The following is an 18,890-nucleotide window of genomic DNA, read 5'->3' as shown; positions in this document are numbered from 1 at the left end:
CCAGGCTGGTCTCGAACTCACAGAGATCTGCCTGCCTCTGCCTCCCAAGTGCTGGGATTAAAGGCGTGCGCCACCACCGCCCGGCTTGGCTAGTCAGCTTTTTGTCAGAGATAGAAAAGTTGGGTGTGGTGGTGCGCGCCAGGAGGCAGAGGCAGGCAGCTGAATTTGGGGCCAATCTGGTCTACATAATGAGTTCCCAGTCAGTAAAGACTGTAGAGAGACCCCCCCCCCAAAAAAAAAAACAGATGAAAGAAATCAAATATGTGGCACCTGACTGTAATCCCAGCACTTGAGAAACAGAGGCAGGAAGATTGTCAGCAAGTTCTAGGCCAGCCAGAGCTATGTAGCAAGACCCTGTCTTTAAACAGAAAAAAGAGCCGAGTGGTGGCGCATGCCTTTAATCTCAGCACTCAGGAGGCAGAGGCACAGAGGCAGGTAGATCTCTGAATTCGAGGCCAGCCTGGTCTACAGAGCTGATTTCAGGACAGGCTCCAAAGCTACAGAGAAACCTTGTCTCGAAAAACCAAACAGACAAACAGAAAAAAGGCACCCCCCTTGTAGCAGTTAGGAAGTAAAAGAAGAGAGGCCCTTGGTGCATGAGGCTAAGTGTGTGACTTCCCTTTAGGTTTCCTCTTAGTGCCTGCCACCTTCCAGTCCTGCCAAACTGAAGACCAAGCCTTTACTGCGTAGCGCAGAGCCATTGTGGGCGGGAGTATCTTAATGACGAGCCTCTCTAACATATTGTTGACTTCTTGGATTTTAGGCAGATTTCGGGCAGACAACTTGAACAAACTGAAGAACCTGTGCAGCAAGACTATTGGTGAGAAAATGAAGGTATGAGAGCTAACGGGCTTGGGGCTGAAGTCGAGCTGGCGGATCTGTCCTTATTTATTATGTGTCTAAGTGAATGCCCATGTGTGTAGGGGTCCACGGAGCCAGAGGAGGGTGCTGTGTCATTCATACGTATACATGTGCGTGAGCCAGAACTAGTGCAGAGCGCAGCACGAGGTCCGACTGGGAGTTCCTGATAGCGTGCTTCCTTAGACAGTATTCTGTTATACTTTGAGCTGTGAAAATGGTTATCAGTGAGTTTTATTTCTCTGGAACTTGTGATTAATCACTTACAGGTCAGCAATCCCATAGTCATTAGGACTTTTTTAAAATTCATTATGTATACCGTGTTCTGCAGGCCAGAAGAGGGCACCAGATCTTACTCCAGATGGTTGTGAGCCACCATGTGGTTGCTGGGAATTGAACTCAGGACCTCTGGAACAGTAGGCAGTGCTCTTAACCGCTGAGCCATCTCTCCAGCCCTCATTAGGACTTTTATACTCATGTGTACGCTACCTGAGTATCCTTCGGATCCTCTACACAGACACTGTTAGCCAAACCAAGCGTTTCACTGTGTGTGAGGACCAGAAATGGTGACCTGCAGTAATGAGTAGAGAAACTGGGGATACCCCCCCGCCCCCGCGTTTTGTCCTGTTTCCTTGATTGTTCCTCTTCTCACCTCCATCCGTGTTTAACCCTGAGCCTGTTGCCCAGCGGTTCCTAGAGTGAGATTCCATCCTCAGGGCCCACCTTTGACTACCACGTTGGTTTTTGGATTTGTTTTTCCTTTGAGCCATGGTTTTGCTACATAGCCCTGACTGGCCTGGAACTGGCAGTATAGACCAGCTAGTCTTGATCTCACAGCAATCCTCCTGCCTCTGTCTCCCCGGTGTCTTGTAGTTCACGAGCATTTCAAAGACCTTCATGGTTCCTTGGCTGTTCTGTGTGTGGGAAGAGCTCTTCTCACTCTAGGGTGTCAGCACTCTCAGCTGTCCGGGGTCAGGAAGGCGGCCATGATGGAAAGGACTGGAAGCTGACTTCCCTACATGCTTCAGCTTACTTTTGTAACGCGGTCTGATTAGTTTATAGGATGCGTTAATTTGGCATGCACCTCATAAAACAATGTCAGTTTTTATTTTTAATTAAATTGCCTTATCTTTCTTTCTCCCTGCAGAAAAAAGAGCCTGTGGGAGATGATGAGTCCGTTCCAGAGGACGTGTTGAATTTCGATGACCTTACTGCAGACACGTTAGCTGTAGGTTTCTGCCCTCTTCTAAGATGTCTCTGTTGTTGTCTCACCCTCATTCCCAGAGAGAAGAGCTGGGTCCACAGCCATGCAGCATCGTGGCAGCCTTGCATTCCTGTGCAGGACTGTGTTCCTAACTGCTCTTGTCATAGGAGATAGGTGGAGTGGGGAAAGGAAGGGGAGTAAGAGAGAAGGCACCAGACTAACTCGTTGTATGTTAGCTCCATTTTCTGCTTTCTTCCATAAGGGAAGGGATTCCTCAATTTACTGCAGTTAAGCAGTGGGTTCAGGATGTAACTTTCTGTTTTTGTCATCACACTTTTCTTTGAAACCCCTAACACATAGCAAGAGTATAATATAAACCAGAGAAGCAAAGGCACTGTGCTCGGAGGCCTGGGCGGGGCTCGTTTCTATCCATCTTGATCTGGTAAGGGCTCCCCTGAGAAATCAGAGCACGGTTTGCAATAAGGGATACAAGACAAACCTAAGGCACAGTCTCTTGCTCCTAGTAAAATTGTTATCTTCCTGGAGAAGTTTGGATGGGAATGTATAATAGAGTGTTAAACTGGTTCAGTCTGGAAAATTAGAAGTGCAAATTAAGGGGAAATTCTTTTAGAGCCAGGATTAAACTCCTGGGATGGATATGAAGCACAAGGAAAGCCAATCTGCACATTTCTGGCCCCCGAAGAAAAGGCAAGTGCTCAAGCATTTTATGGCAGGACTGTCCGCCCTGTGCAATCAGCCTGTGTTTTAAATGCATTCATTTTCAGTACTTACTGCTATTTTGGAGCAGGGTCTCATAGAGCCTAGGCTGGCTTCAAACTCATTATGTACTCAGGGTTAATCCGACTCCTCCACCACTGAATGCTGGGTTACAGGTTGGCCTGGATTTTGCAGTCCTCCTGCCTTAGCCTCCTCATTGCTCGAATCAGCAGGTGCAGGGTAACATGTCTTATCCTTTTGTTTGGTTGGTTTTGGGGGGGTTGTTTGTTTGAGACAGGGTTTTTCTGTGTAGCCCTGACTGGCCTGGAACTCACTCTGTAGACCAGGCTGACCTTAAACTCAGAGATCTACCTGCCTCTGCCTCTCAAGTGCTGGGATTAAAGGCCACCACCACTCGAGTTCCATGTCCATTTTTAAAATGCTACCACTGTGTGTAGTGTGGGAGATTGTTGGGGGCTACTTTATTGCTGCCCTGCCTCTGCTTAGTGGACTCTATACGTGGGTCTGGCTTGTTCTTCTGCAGGCTCTGAAAGTCTCACAAATTAAGAAAGTCCGGCTCCTTATTGATGAAGCCATCCAGAAGTGTGATGGGGAGCGGTTAAAGCTGGAGGCGGAGCGCTTTGAGAACCTCCGAGAGATTGGGAACCTTCTGCACCCTTCTGTGCCCATCAGTAATGATGAGGTAGGTGGGGCTGGGCCATGCAGGGGGCTTGCTTACTGCCTGGCGCTGTGGAAGGAGCGCCACTCAACACTGGCGCTCTGTCGGAAAAGCCTGCTTTTGTGTGTTCCCTCTGCCCACCAATTGAGCATTGCCGGAGTCAGATCCCAGCCTGATTGGGAAGTGGCAGAGACAGCAGGTAGGAGGAGACTCCTGGCACAGAAATCTCTTCTAAATGGGGCTGCTGTCTTCCACTGCGTGTTGCCCCTGGTAGCAGTAAGTCCTATGGGAGGGACCTGCTAAATCAACCTAACCCCCTCTCACCCACCCCCCACTGGGAAGCCGCAGGTTGAAGGGAAATCTGCATGAGAAAAGTTTCCTGCCGAGCGGGAGCTTCCCCAGCACAAAGCTGCTCTGAGCCCCGGCTTTGTTCCCAGACACCCTAGCTGTGGCAGGGCCCATCTGTGCCTCTTTCATTCATTCCCTTGTGAACACTAAACTCGGGCCGGCTGGGGTATGTGGAGGCCTTGGAGTCTGAGCAGACCGAGGTCAGGGCCCAGAGCCCACCCTCATGTGGCTCAGAAACCAGTGAGAGCCTACAAAGAAAAAAAGTCCCGCATTCTCCTCTGTACCCCAGGTGATGCCGATTGTCAGAGGCGGTTCCCGCGCAGGATATTTGAGGAGCCCTTTAAAAGGGTAAAGAGAAAGTTTACACTAGGTCGCAGAGCAAATCAGGGTTCCCAGTTTGCCGACTAGGACCGCTTTTGTGACTTTGTAAATCGCTTGTCTGTTGAGCAGCGAGAACTCCCTTCCCCATTGGTTGTGTAGGAGACCGGGAGCTGACCCGTGTTTAGGCGATGCACGAAGGCGCTGCTGCTCTTGGTCATGTGTCCCTTCTCGGTTTGTTTCCTCAGGACGCAGACAACAAAGTAGAGCGCATCTGGGGTGACTGTACCGTCAGAAAGAAGTATTCCCACGTGGACCTGGTGGTGATGGTAGACGGCTTTGAAGGAGAAAAGGGAGCCGTGGTGGCTGGTAGTCGAGGGTACTTCCTGAAGGTAAGATTTGAGAGCCAGTAGGGAGTAAAGAAGGAATGAAAAAGAAAAGTCACCAAGAATGGTAATCACACTTAAAGAGGCTCACAAATCCTCCACTTGTACTCATGCCTGCCTGTGAACGTGTAGCAATTAGATGCAATTCTCTTTCTGAGGCAAGAGAGTGCTTACCCAGATTCCGGAGAACAAAGGCCACTCAGTGATCCTTCATAATGAATATGTTTTGCTGACTGAATCAGAACAGTCTTTGCCATTGAGGAGCTCAGTGTAATTGGACAGTCAGACAAGTAACAAAGAATCAAAACCCAGTGTGTAAGCCTGCGGTCGAAGTAGACCCAGCATGCTTTGAGCCCTGGTAGGTGGAGGCTGCTGGCACAGATTAACCTGGGGCAGAGGGCATGTGAATTCAGAGAATCCTTCCGAAAGGAAATGGTAGAATACTTTTGTAAATTGTTGCACGCTTAAGCATTCTGCATTTACAAATGAGACTGATGCTTTAAGAATTAGCACACACAAACACCCGTCCGTGCATCCTGCCTGCACCATTTCTTTACTTCGGTCTGTTTTCATGGGGCTAGGGTAGAGGTGGGAGGATGTGGAGACAAGGGCTTCAGGTTCACAGTAGTTCTCCCTCAGCCTGGCAGGACCTACGATTACTAGTGTGGGCCACCGCTCGAATCTCCTAAACAGAGAGAAATCGCTAGGCGGGGTGACATGCTGTTGGCCTTCGGTGTTGAGTCTATACTTCTGATCTGACTTGCATGGTTATCTGTGGTTGTGTGAGTGGAACTGAGCTGGAGAGGTGCTCATCATGCTAATTCCAAATAACTGTATATACCAATTACCAGAGCAGTAAGGAGGCGAACAGGTACCGCATGGAGCTTAGGAAGAGAACAAAGCCCATTAAACCGCTCTTCCGGGCCATCACTGCCATCAGTTTCCACCATCTTAGCCACCAAGAGAAAGCCCTCTTAGTGAGGTGAGCCAAGTGCTCTTTCCCGAAGCTGAAGAACTCAAGAACTGAGTTGTATGTCAGTGTCCTAAAACCAGGCCTCTACAGTTTAGGACTGAATAATTTTGAACAACATTGATTATCCTTTTAATACCTGGTATTGAGTTGGAAAAAAACTGTGATGTGAAAATTGGTCTCTTTGGTTGAGTTCAATTAATATTGTAAATGTTTCCAAACATGAGTTTTTAATGGACCAACCAAATAAAATACCACATTAAAACCAGTATCTCCTGGCTGGTGTTGCAGTTTGTAGTCTTAGTTTCTCTACGGGAGCCACTGGGTAGTCCTGTTGCCCACTGTTACCCGACTGTTGGTTCTGGTTAGGGTGTCAGATGGGGGGGCTGGTGACAAGACCCAACCCCAGGAGCTCTGTCCTCTGTGTCTGCTCCCTAGGGGGTCCTGGTGTTCCTGGAGCAGGCGCTTATCCAGTATGCACTCCGCACTTTGGGAAGTCGAGGCTATACTCCCATCTACACCCCCTTCTTTATGAGGAAAGAGGTCATGCAGGAGGTGGCGCAGCTCAGCCAGTTTGATGAAGAACTTTATAAGGTAAGTAACTTGGTAGACAGACTATTCATTGTGAGGCTCAGTGGTGACAAGCACCGTCTCCTGCACAGCTTTCTGCCATGGGAGAATGCTCTAGTGTGCCAGTATAGCCAAGGAAGCAAGCTCGCAAAGCTTATTTGTTGTTTGTTTGTTTGTTTGGTTGTTTGGTTGGTTGGTTGGTTGGTTGGTTGGTTGGTTGGTTGGTTGGTTGGTTGGTTTTGGCAAGATCTTTCTGAGTAGATAGGCTGACCATAAACTATGTGTAGCCCAAATGGGCCTTGAATTTCTGGACCTCCTGCCTCAGTCTACCGAGTACCAGACCCACAGGTTTGTGCTACTATGCTTAGTGCAACAGAAATGTATTTTTTTGAAGTTTTGGAGGCCAGTTTCCAAGATGAAGGTATTGGTGTCTTCTAATGCTTCTATCCTTGGCTTGCAGATGGCCAGCCACCTGATCACTGTACCTGCTCACTGTTCTCAGATGGTCTTCTGTGTATTTCTGATCACTAATTTTTTTTTGAAGGGTTTTGTTTTCTGTCTGTCATGTGGTACCTTGGACTTTATGAAAGCTAGGCAAGTACCTACCACTGAGTTATAATCCCACCCATTTTATTTTGAGACAAGTTTAGTAAGTTGCCCAGGGTAGCTTTGAATTCACTTTGATTCACTTTGTAACCCAGGCATACCTTGAATTTTAAATTGCCCTGCCTAAGCCTCCTGAGTGTCAAGGTTTATAGGTTTGCACCAAGAGAGTACTGGTCTGGGTAGTGGCAGTAGGCACATGGCTTTAATCCTAGCACTTGGGAGGCAAAGGCAGGCGAATCTCTGAGAGCTCAAGGCTAGCCTGGTGTAAAAAGCGAGTTCCAGGGCAGCCGGGACTGTGACAGAGAAAACCTGTTTCAAAAAAGGGAGAGAGTATGTGTGTGTCCTGGAGTTACAAGAATGTGCCGCCATGTCCTGCTTGCTTGTTTGTGACAGTCTTATTGTGTGGTCGTGGCTGGCCTCACTCTTGGGATTTGGCTTCCTCTGCAGTGTATGGCACCACACCTCGCTGTTCGCAGAGTTATCTGGGTTTCTTTTATGGTTTGATGCTTTTTTGTTGTTACAGTTTTTACATTTATTTAGGTTGGGGGGGCTTATGCAATTCCAAGGCATGGAGGACAAAGAACAGTTTTTTCCTAAGTGGACCCTGAGGATTGAATTTAGGTTTCCAGGCATGATGGCAGGTGCTGTCCCCGTGAGCCGTCTCACCAGCCCAGCAGGTGTTTAATGTCGGTTAATTTCAGTGTTAAAAGCCCTGTGTGGTTCGCACCTACCGTACCGTCTTAGCTAGTGTAGAGCAGAACCCCTCTCGGCTTCCCCCAGAAACTCGTGTAATGTCTTTAAATTGAGCACACTCCATCCCTAGGAGCTTAGAAGGGAAGCCCTTACCGGCTTCTTAGACAAGAGGACATTGGAAACGTGGTCTGACCTCACAGCCCTCTTCCTATGCCCTTCCACTCCTGACCCCAGACTAGAACCTTCCATGGTGCAAGACTGTGATCCTTGTGCCTTCTGTTTGAACCTGGGACAACCGGAGGAGTCAGTTGAGTTTCAGAATGTCCTCTGGTGAGCTGACTCTAACATAAATACTGCTTCAGTCCGCCTGGCACTCAGACTTGGGTCTTGTTCGTTGGCATAAGGACTTAGCACACACTTGCTGAGTGCATAAGTAGATCCTGCACAAATGCCAGCATGGGCCCTTTAATATCATTTATATTTTGAAGTTGTTAAATAAGTTTTTTTAGGTTCCCTAATTTGGATTTCTTTGTTCTTTTAAGTGTCATTGGATTTTGTTTGTTTGTTTGTAGGGGCAGGGGTGTTTTGATCAATGCTGTATAGGCCTGGCTGGCCTCAAGCTCAAGGTTCACGCTTCAGCTTCCTGAGTGCTGGGAATTGTAGGCATGCACCATGCATTTCTTTGCTCCCTAGCAGGGGCTCCCGGTTTTAGCATCTATTCCAGGCAGGAACACCCTTGTGTCCATCGCTGTCTTTCCTATGACCTTACCCGGTCTTCACTAGCCTGTGCTTCTCCTGCAGGTCATCGGCAAAGGCAGCGAGAAGTCTGATGACAGCTCCTATGATGAGAAGTACCTTATTGCCACCTCGGAGCAGCCCATTGCAGCTCTGCACCGGGACGAGTGGCTGCGGCCAGAGGACCTGCCTATCAAGTATGCTGGCCTCTCCACCTGCTTTCGTCAGGAAGTGGGCTCGCACGGCCGTGATACCCGAGGTATCTTTCGAGTCCATCAGTTTGAGAAGGTGAGTAGATGAGAGGGGGGAGAGTGGAGTCTTTGTACTGTCCAGATCATCACAGGAGGGGCCTGATCACATGACCGCAGTCCCAGAGCCCCACTATGTACAGCTTTCCCATTCATTGCTGATATCTTTGTGGGGAAGAGCCTGGAAAATGCAGAAAGTGGCTTTGTGCACAGACTAGAACAAAGCTCCCTGAATCTTCTGTGCCAATCTTACCATTTATGAGCTTTGTGACCTCCTAAAGAAGAGGAATGGTGGCATCCACCTCCCTAGACTGACTGGACAGCAAATGAGTATGCTAGGTACTTAGCACAGATGGTGACTGGAGGGTCCATTGTCCCGGTTGTTATAGTCCAGTCAGTTCGAGCACTGATCTCCTTTGGGGCCCAGCCTGGCCCGTCTCCCAGTGTGGGGCTAGCTTGCTACTAGAACGCCTCTACTTTAGCCCTTCAGTTCATGCAGCCGTCACTGCTGCCCTGTCTCCTTGTGCCCCCTGTACAGATTGAACAGTTTGTGTACTCGTCGCCCCATGACAATAAGTCGTGGGAGATGTTCGAAGAGATGATCGGCACCGCGGAAGAATTCTACCAGTCTTTGGGGATCCCTTACCACATTGTGAATATTGTCTCAGGTACGGAGCTCCGCATCCCTCCATTCTCCCCCTTCTGCATCTCACAGATCGCTGTAGCCATCGCCAGCTGAGCCGCCCCACAAAGAGCTAGCTCTCAGCTCAAGTCATTAAAATATCACACCTTCTCCCTGGAAGTGCTTGGTGATGAGCTCTGAGTGTGACTTTGCTCTGGGGCTACGATGTGAAGAGGAGGGTTCTTGAGGTGCGCCGCAGAGGCCTTCTGGAACCCCATCCGTCCTTCCTGAATCTAGGGTTCCTTTTCAGGCTCTTTGAATCATGCTGCCAGTAAGAAGCTCGACCTGGAGGCCTGGTTCCCAGGCTCAGGCGCCTTCCGGGAGTTGGTCTCCTGTTCTAACTGCACGGATTACCAGGCCCGCCGGCTGCGGATCCGATATGGGCAGACCAAGAAGATGATGGACAAGGTACTTAGCTCCCAGGGAAGTGGGCAGCGGGGCTTCTGCACAGGGCTCATTTTTCTTATTTTTCTTTCTTAAGAGTCTATTAGTTTTCAGCTCAGTCTAGATCCAAAAGAAGTAGAAATGACTTCTCCTGAATCAGGCCTGGGTTCTTAGAGACAGAAACCTAGCCTAGCCCTATTCTACAAGGTGATTCAAGCTTTTCTCTCTTTGCCTTTGTTTTCCTGAACTCCAGAGAAAGAGTAATCTCCGTTTCTCCACACAGAACAAGTTGGAGGCAGTGTCTGCCCTCTTTTCACCCAAGAAGGTCAGGTTGTAAGCTCATCTCTTAAGTAGTCTTCAGAGCTGGCCTTGTGGCCCACGCCTTTAATCCCAGCTTCTGGGAGGCAGAGGCAGGCGGATCTCTGTGAGTTCGAGGCCAGCCTGGTATACAGATCTGTATGTTCCAGAACAGCCAAAGCTACACAGAGAAACCCTGTCTCAAAAAAATAAACAAATAATTAAATAAATAAACCCAGTTTTCAGACCCTGATCTCTCCTGAGTTGGTTTGGGATGGGTTAAAAGGAGGACCAAGTTGGTGGGTTCTTCCTTCCCACCAAATCCTCTGAAATACTGGAACCTACTATCTGTCACGCATGCAAGCATGAGGAGTCTTCCAGGGTTACCCTGCAGGCAGTGAATACAAAACAGTTAAAGTTTTACAAAGCTGGAAGTGGGTGAAAGCCGCGCTTTGGATTGGGGAAGGAATGGCTGAATGGCTAGTTCTGGTCGTCAGGAAGATCATCCGAGGATTGGGTTTAATGTTCCCCATGGAACCTGCTCTTCCCAGGTGGAATTTGTCCATATGCTGAATGCCACGATGTGTGCTACCACCCGGACCATCTGCGCCATCCTGGAGAACTACCAGACAGAGAAGGGCATCATTGTGCCGGAGAAGCTGAGGGAGTTCATGCCACCAGGTACAGCTCCATCTTCACACCTTTCTGAAGAGGCCCTTTGCAGACTGTACCCCATTTTCATATGAGATATGGTCCCCATACTTTTGCCTATCCCACAGTGCTGGGAATGTAGTGTGGGTGTCATACACAGATCCTAAACTCAGACTGGGGAAGAAAAGAGTAGAGAAGTCCCTCCATCTTGGGGGTACCCCTTCACTGAAATAATTATTGTCTACAGTCTTCACTGGGGTCCATGGGCTTTGACAGAAATGGCAGGTCACTTAGTGGGCTCTTCCCTCGCAGGGCTCCAGGAATTGATCCCATTTGTGAAGCCTGCACCCATTGACCAGGAGCCATCTAAGAAACAGAAGAAGCAGCATGAGGGCAGCAAAAAGAAAGCGAAAGAGGTTACCCTGGAGAGCCAGCTGCAGAACATGGAGGTCACCGAGGCCTGAGCGCTGTCTCCTCAGTCTCCAGTGTGCCAGACTTCCTTTCTGTCTGCCGGGATCTCTGACCTGCCTTGGAGCAGGGAGGCCGAGTACCACTCCTCACCCTGTCCCATCTGACTGCACAGCCGATGGGGAACCATCTGCCATGTACCAAGCAGGTGTTCCCGTGTCCTCGCATGGGCCAAGGGTCTCCTCACTGATGACTGCTGAACCATGCAATAAAGCATTTCTGGGGAAGGCGCGCGACTTCCTCAGTCTGCTCCCCCGGCGTGAGCCCTGTCTCTGCTGGGTCTCCCAAATAAGGCTGCTCTGCATAGTGCAGGAAACCTGGAATTGTGACACACGTTTTCAGGACAAGGATCATGATTCTCTGTCAATTCACTCCTGCCTAAAGGCAAGGAAGCTTCGAGACCAGTGTGGTGGAAAAGTCTGCTAGCATTTACATTCCCTAGGAAGGGCTCCTTGGAAGGGGGAAGGCTGGTCGTGGTAGCTGGCACTCAGCATGAAATGTGGTTATGAGCAGCAGCTTCTGTGTTTATAGCTGTCCGCATGTGGGGAGACTCACCACATAGCAGTAATTTAGTGTCAGAGGCAGGGCAGAGGAGTGTAGTTCCTCTGTCCTCAGGGACTCCCACTGTGCCCTAATAGCTGGGCACCTGCACCCTGGGGAAAGTAGTATTCAGGCTTTCTTCCTTCCCTGGCTCCCTTTCATCTGTGATCTGGATCCTTGACTCTAATGACACCCTAGGTCAGTCTGGTGCTTGTCTCCTGGCAGGGTAAAGCGCCTCCTCTAGATGCTCCCTTTTATCTTCGTATGGTCCCAGAAGGTAGGGTGGGGACGTGATTATACCCGTCCCAGAGTGGGAGAGTGAGGTTTTGTGGCCAGGTGGTAGTCCGGCTCAGAGTGGCCGGGTTTGTCTCTTAGGGAGATTGGGAGCTCAAGTGTGCCCTGGCCTGTGACGGGCCTTTAGCTCAGCTCACCTCTGCTGCTTGGCCCAGTACCGAGCAGGGAAAGAGCACAGTGCTCTGCTCCTGCTAGGGGGTGGTCCTGTCAACCTTGCTCTTGGGTGCTGCAAGGCTGACCACCAAGGCTCTATTGCCTGCCGTGCCAGCTGGGGGCCTCCAGGCAGGTCCCATGGCCCATTGGCCTCAGCCCTGGGAAAACAAAGCCTGGGCACGAGGACAAAAGAGCAGGCTGCTCCCATTTGTCATTCAGGGCCAGAAATTCCCATTCCCATAACCTTAACATTCAGTTTGAAGAAAAGCAGCCTGAACCGTAATCGGGAGGCTAGGCTGCCCTGCTTCAAAATCTATTAGGAATGTCTAGGTTGCCCCGTGTCTGTCTTGGGCCTGGCCGAGGTCTCCATGGCTGCCTTCCCCACTTCTATATCCTGTCTCCTAATGCCTACAGCCTTCTGGTACAGGGTGCTTTCTGCTCTTGCTGGATCAGCTCTTGCCTCCCCTGAACTGACTGACTTCCTCTTTACCTCGCTAGTTTTCTGTAGCTGCTGTATTTGGACTCCAGATGACCTGAACAGTTAGTCAGTCATTCTTCCCACACCGGTCTTCCTCTGGTGAGCCATGTGGTCTGTTTCTTAGTTTGTGTTTGTTTGTTTGTTTTCTTCAAAACAGGGTCTTACTATGTAGCCCTGGCTGTCCTGGAACTAGCTCTATAGACCAGGCTGGCCTTGAACTCACTCAGCTCTGCCTGCAGGTGTGCACCACCATGCCCACCTGCCAAGTTAAACAGATGTGTTCCTCCTCCTTGGAACCAGAGGAGAGAGAACGAAAGATAGCTGGCAGAGATCTTCCTCACGAGAACCTGTTGGCAGGTGGGCATGCCCTCCGACCCTGTTGCTAAGCTCCCTGGGAGCAGAGCTTACGGAGTGAATAGGACACAGCCTCCACTCTCACTCTCCTGGGAGGGTGTGGCTTCCTCTCCTCCAGAGCAGACCAGACTCCTTTGCTGGGAGCACTGGCCCTGGCTGACGCAAGCCTTGTTTAGGATGGGCTGACCCACCTGGAGGCTGAGCAGTTGGGAAGGAGCCCAGATAACCTTGACTCCGCCCGCAGTTGCCTCCACGGCCTCCAGCAGATGCCCTCATCCCTGGCACTTCGACTGCCCCATCTCCAACCTCAGCTACCCAGGTTACCTCAGCAAACAACCCCCAGAGGTCCTGTGGAGTGAGTCAGAGCCCTGAGTCCCTTAGTAGCTTTTGGTTCCCACACCCAGGAATCCAGGTCCCAAAATGCAGGTCTATGTGCATCAAGTAAGCTGTTGGGACCTGATGTTTGTCCTGGCTACCAGAGAGTCAACTACAAGTCAGGCTTCAGAGGATTCTCAAAGGTTGGGCTGGCACGTTGGACCCAGTGCTAGGACCACCTGAGCTCAGCCTGCTGTGCAGACCACCCCCAGTCAAGCGTATGCTCCCCTAGGCTGGGCCCCCACTCCCGGGAACAGACTCCCTACAGTCTGCCCAGCTGTACCTTCGCTGAAGCTTTTTCCATTTCTGCTGGGTCCACAGGATACCTCCCCCCCCCAACTCCGGTACTCCTACGGGGGTGCCTAGGGCAGTCCTGGCTGAGCTCCCAGGATAAGTCTGACAGGCAGAACTGGGATGGGCCCCAAAGAAATGTGTTGCATGTCACAGCCTGTGCCAGGATGAGGGGCCTCTACTACTTCTCTCCCAGTCACCTCCCAGCCTGGGGTTCCTCAGCCCCTCCCAGACAGGCGCAAGAGGGGTGCATCCTCGCGGCCCCCACCTACACCAGGGCCTGACTGAGCTTAAGGCTCCGCCTCTGACGTTGCCCTTTTAAGAGCCCTCCCAATGGGGGCGGGGTACTGCAGGCAGAGTCTTGCAGAAACCCTGCGCTCTGCAGCTCCCCCACCAAGGTGCCTGGAAAGACCTATATCCCAGTTCTCCAGGCTTTGGTCAGAGGCAGAGGGTCCGGTGGTCTCTGAGGGAACAAACCCCCTTTCCTGGCGGTACGGATTCTCTCTAGCTGCTCTCACCGGCTGGTTTGAAAACCCTGCGTTTTGGAGTCTCATATCCCTTACCTTAGTAAGATGGGTCCCCACCCTCTCGCCTACAGGAGCCTGCTGTCAGAAACAGTCTGCGAAATTACATTTGCTGAGGTGTAAATTGCTGATAAGAAGGTATGACCCTTAAGGGACAATTGGATTTTAAATCCTGAAACTGAAGAATTAAGCTCCGAGTTGAGAATAGCATCCACCCCTTCCATCTTGTGTCAGGGAAAAAAAAAATCTTTTTATTATTTCAAATCACCCCTCTCCTTGTGCCCAGTGCTTCATACTCTGTCTCCTGGGTCTTATTCTTAAGCTAGCTTTCTCAAATTTCCTCTCCTCTGTCCCCTCTCCCCCAATATTAACCTGATTACCCTGTCCCCCATCTTCTGACGGCATCCTAGCTGGTTTTATTTTTATTTTTCAGATTCCTATCAAGGGACTCTTGCAATTCTACCACCTCATCAGTATCCCCAGCCCTCTGGTGTCTCCCCGTTAGGGGGTATGTGGAATGTCTCAGATAGAAGAAAGTTGAGTTGCAGAGGGAAGGTTTGAGTTGAGGCTAAGGAAGTAGCCTGGGAAAAAACAGCACCTGGCTGTTTCCATAAGCATCTGGGACCTTGTTTTTCCATATGCCTGGTCTTCAGCAATGCTCAGGACTCCCAAGCATGCAGACTGAGCCTCTCCGGGATCGCAAGCCCCAAATCCTTACCTGACCGGCCCTTGTCCCCACAATATGTCCATGTGTATCCCTGCCCCAAACACCCAGGAGTTACCCTTGGCAGTTTCCTGCTCTGCATCTCGGGCCAGTCTGCACTGAGTTCTCATGGTGAGATCTGCTCATCTGCTGGTATACAGACCACAGGTCCCCTGCAGCTGGTGATGGGTCAACCAAGATCCTCCTCTGGGAAGGGCTGGTGACATGGCTCAGCTGGGAAAACCACTTACCTACCACCAGGCATGATGAACAGAGTTGGATCTGCAGGACTCAGATGTGGAGGGAGAGGACCAGCTCCTGCAGGCTGTCCTCTGACCTCTGAAAGCATACACACGTACACACAGTGAATAAGTAAAGGGGGGTTCCCTTTCCCATTTTCATAGAAAAATCTTAGCGAACACGGTCTGGCAACAGCAGCTGTCTCAGTCCACAGTAGACTGGTTGGTCAGACCCAGTATCTCGCCAGAACTTCATTCATGTGTTTTCTGCCTGTGCACTACTTCCTCCGTCTCTGTGGCAACCTTAACAGCTAAGTTAACAGCTTTGCGGTTTTCTGCACAAGCCTCAGCCCCAGGCTCCGCCTTATCCTTGCTGTGCTCAGGGACCACATCCAACCTCAGCTGACATTTGGGATGGACCTTAACGTCGTTACAGAATACTAGTTTTTTTAAATTATTTTTATTTTATATGCATTGCTTGTCTGTATGAAGGTGTCCAACTCCCTGGAGTTGGAGGTACAGACTGGTAAACTGCCGTGTGGGTGTTAGGAATTCAACCCGGGTCCTCTGGAAGAGCAGCCAGTGCTCTTAACCACTGAGCCATCTCTCCAGCCCCAGAATGCTAGCTTTTTAAGTCATCCCTAATAAATATCTTGGGCACTGTTGGGGCGTCAGGCCTGCTGTCTCTAGGTACAGGTGGCAATAAGGATGCAGATTTGAGGCTAAAGGGACACCCAACCGCTTCCCAGATGGAAGTTCCAGGCATGAAGAGACACCTGCCAGACATCTGTGCCGTCTGCCTATCGATTCGTTTACTTGCTCATTTGATTCATATTTCCTGAGTGTCTACTATGTGTCAGGTCACATACTAGATGCGAGGTGTTTGGGACACAGTCTCCCCGGTCCTGTGGATAACAGCTGTGCACCAAGTAAATGACAGATGCATGCCCTGTGTAATTGCTAATTGCCAGACATGAAGAAGGGGGCATTTAAGACTCCTCTGTTCAGCAACTGGGAAGAGGTCCAGTATCCAGAACAGAATGAGGCATAGAGGGAGAATCTAGGCCACTTAATGGGTTAAATATTTTGGGTTTTTTTTTTTTTCAGTGTGCAACAGGGCAGGATTCTCAGAAGGAAAGCAACATACTCAAACTTCATTGTGAAATGTTACTCTCTGTGAAAGACACCAGGAAAGGTCCTTAAATCATATAAATCCTTTGAGGGCCTGGTGGCTCACACCTGGGTGCAGAGGCAGGTGGGTCTCTGTGAGTTCAAGTCCAGCCTGCTCTACATAGTATGTTCCAGAACACCAGGGCTGTGTAGACAGACCCTGTCTCACAAAATTGGGAAAAGCAAAAACAAAATATAGATAAATCCAGAGTGTGGCTCCTTAACAAGAAAACAGGCCTGGACCCTTTAGACTGTGTCATTTAAAAGAAAGAGGGAAAGGGGAAGTGCCACGTGGGGCAGAGAGGTGACTCAGAGGGCAAAGGCACTTGCCAAGCCGTGACGACCCGAGCTGGGCTTCAGATCCCATGGTGGATGGAGAGAACCAATGCCTGAAAACTGACCTTTGACCTCCACGGCACATTATGGCGAGCATGCGCCCACACTCATATAACACATACATACCAAGCATACCGGTTAAAAGTAAGTTAAAAGGCAGCACACGACTAGACGCTGTGCACAAAAATCCGGCTTGAAAGCAGAAACTTCAAAAGATAGTTAAGAGTTTCACTTGGACTGCGCATGAGTTCATGCTAGGAACTCCCATTCACGCTCCTGGTTGTGGCCATGGCAGAGCCCCTGTGGATGGGCGGGGGAAGGGAGCTGGGCCTGCATCTCCGGTGCAGCCTGCTGAGGGGCCCAGAGTAGAGGTAGTCCAAAAGCTGTGGGAAATACGGCAGTGCCGACAGTTGTTGAACCTAGGGAGAAAGTATGTATTATAGCATCCTTTTTAACTTATTTTTTCGAGACAAAGTCTTATGTATCCCAGGCTAGCCTTAACCTCCCTATGCAGCCAGGATGATTGCCTTGGCCTTCCCGACCCTCCTGCCGCCACCCCTTAAGTGCTGAGACCTCAGGCTTGTATCACTGAGCCCAGTTTCTGCAGCGCTGTGGTCTGAACCAGGGCTCCAGGAATGCTAGACAAGCGTCCCATTGAGCTCCATTCCCAGCGTGTCTTGTTTTGTTTGCTTTTGAGACGGGGGTTTCCTGGTGTGGCTCTGGCTAGCCTGGAACTTGCTATATAATCCATGTTGCCCTTGAACACAGTACTGGGATCAAAGGTATGTGCCCACCACACACTTTTTCTCATCCTCTGACTCTTATATTCTTCCCACCCTCTCTTCTCCAACATTCCCTGAGCCTTGGGTGGGGATGGGCTGATCCAAACGTTTAAGGCTGAGCACTCGGCAGTGTCGATTCTTAGCAGTTTGGCGGGTTATGAGCCTCTGGATTAATTAACTCTGGAGAAACTTCTCTAGCCAAAGTTGAGAGCAGCACTGCTAACCCCTGGATATAAACATAGCTGTTTAGAAGGCAGCTTGACAATGTGACCATTTAGCAAAGCAAGTGTCCTTTACAGCCAAGGGCTTTTGACCAGGCTTACAGTACCTGGCATAAATTTGCTAGTGTGGGAGGGACCTCTAATCCAATCAGAAATTAGCTGATTACCCCATAACTCTCGTGCCACTATTGTGCCAGTGGGTACATCGTGTAGCGTTCAGAGTTTACTGCTGAGTGAGACCACTGCTGACCTTTCTCCCCGATGGCCTGTCCAGCACCTTCTGCACTATGAAAGTTGGCCAGCAGGGAAGAAGTTTGCAGGTCAGTTCCAGCCAGAATCTTCTACGTCCTATAACCAAGGTGCGCCGTGTCTTCAGCAACAGCACCTTTTCATTTTTGTTTGCTTCCTATTTTTTTTTTTTTTTGGTTTTTTGAGACAGGGTTTCTCTGTGGTTTTGGAGCCTGTCCTGGAACTAGCTCTTGTAGACCAGGCTGGTCTCGAACTCACAGAGATCCGCCTGCCTCAGCCTCTCAAGTGCTGGGATTAAAGGCGTGCGCTACCACCGCCCGGCTTGTTTGCTTCCTATTTTGAGGCAGCTCTCACACTATAGCCTTGGCTGGCTCGCTCTGTAGACCAGGTTGGTCTCATAGAGATTTACCTGTCTCTGCCTCCCTAGTGCTGGGATTAAAGGCATGCGCCAACAACAGTCTACCATCTACTTCTGGTGGGCAACCAAGAGCAACAGCAATAAGCTGGGTTGTTTGGGGGAACTGTGACCTTCCTGAGAGGTGTATGACACCTGGCACCGAAATTTTCATTTCATGCAGGGTCATGTGTTCAAACTCCACATTAACACACACACACACACACACACACACACACACACACACACACACACACACCACACACTGATTTATTTATGCATTTTGTGTACCCGAATGCTCGGTCTGCCTGCAGGCCAGAAAGTTGCATCAGACGGTTGTGAGTCACCATGTACTTGCTGGGAACTGAACTCAGGACCTCTCTGGAAGAGCAACCAGTGCTCCTAACGGCTGAACCATCTCTCCAGCCTACATACACATTTCTCTCATTAAATTGCTTTAACTTAATTCTCTAATGTAATTTAGATAACTCAGTAGGTTTCCACAAGGGTTTTGGCTAAGCCGTGCCCCACCCTCCCCTCTCATTTATCCCCCCCCACTTAACCCTTTAATCCCCTATTCATCCTCACCACTTTCTCATCCCAGGTCATTCTCGAGAATTTACACTTAAATTGTGTGTGTGTGTGTGTGTGTGTGTGTGTGTGTGTGTGTGTGTACAGGACCAGATCATTCTGGTAAGTTCTTTAAGAACTTACATTTAAACATTTTTATTATTAGTGGGGGGTGGGGGTGGGGCTTGCCGCAGCATGTGTGAGGGGGTCAAAGAACAATTTTGTGAGTTTGTTTTCTCCTACCTTCGTGTGTGTTCCAGGCTTCAAGCTTGGGTCTGTAGTGTCATCCGGTGAGCCAGTTCCTCCCTCTCTCTTCCTTCCTTCCTTCCTTCCTTCCTTTCTTCCTTCCTTCCCTCCCTCCCTCCCTCCCTCCCTCCCTTCCTTCCTTCCTCTCTCCCTTCCT

General features: G+C 50.0%; 1 protein-coding gene across 2 annotated transcripts in view; it reads left to right on the top strand.

Annotated features, from left to right (window-relative positions):
* The window catches only part of Sars (seryl-tRNA synthetase), a 19,899-nt gene extending 8,822 nt beyond the window's left edge, over nucleotides 1-11,077 (top strand). Inside the window, exons 2-12 of one of the 2 annotated variants that reach the window (XM_005367892.2) lie at nucleotides 764-834; nucleotides 2,006-2,086; nucleotides 3,324-3,482; nucleotides 4,373-4,516; nucleotides 5,919-6,074; nucleotides 8,151-8,372; nucleotides 8,871-9,000; nucleotides 9,265-9,422; nucleotides 9,652-9,723; nucleotides 10,247-10,376; nucleotides 10,659-11,077. In XM_005367892.2, the coding sequence (XP_005367949.1) occupies nucleotides 764-834; nucleotides 2,006-2,086; nucleotides 3,324-3,482; nucleotides 4,373-4,516; nucleotides 5,919-6,074; nucleotides 8,151-8,372; nucleotides 8,871-9,000; nucleotides 9,265-9,422; nucleotides 9,652-9,723; nucleotides 10,247-10,376; nucleotides 10,659-10,810 (1,475 nt within the window). In that variant the 3' untranslated portion in view covers nucleotides 10,811-11,077. The remainder of the gene's footprint in view (nucleotides 1-763; nucleotides 835-2,005; nucleotides 2,087-3,323; nucleotides 3,483-4,372; nucleotides 4,517-5,918; nucleotides 6,075-8,150; nucleotides 8,373-8,870; nucleotides 9,001-9,264; nucleotides 9,423-9,651; nucleotides 9,724-10,246; nucleotides 10,377-10,658) is intronic. The other variant, XM_005367893.3, reaches the window with a different exon arrangement.
* Nucleotides 11,078-18,890: the final 7,813 nt, after the last annotated feature.

The sequence above is a fragment of the Microtus ochrogaster genome, unplaced genomic scaffold (assembly GCF_000317375.1).
Source record: "Microtus ochrogaster isolate Prairie Vole_2 unplaced genomic scaffold, MicOch1.0 UNK25, whole genome shotgun sequence".
Classification (NCBI taxonomy): domain Eukaryota; kingdom Metazoa; phylum Chordata; class Mammalia; order Rodentia; family Cricetidae; genus Microtus; species Microtus ochrogaster.
The sequence above is the reverse complement of the archived record's forward strand: the minus strand, read 5'-3'. Positions and strand labels throughout refer to the sequence as shown.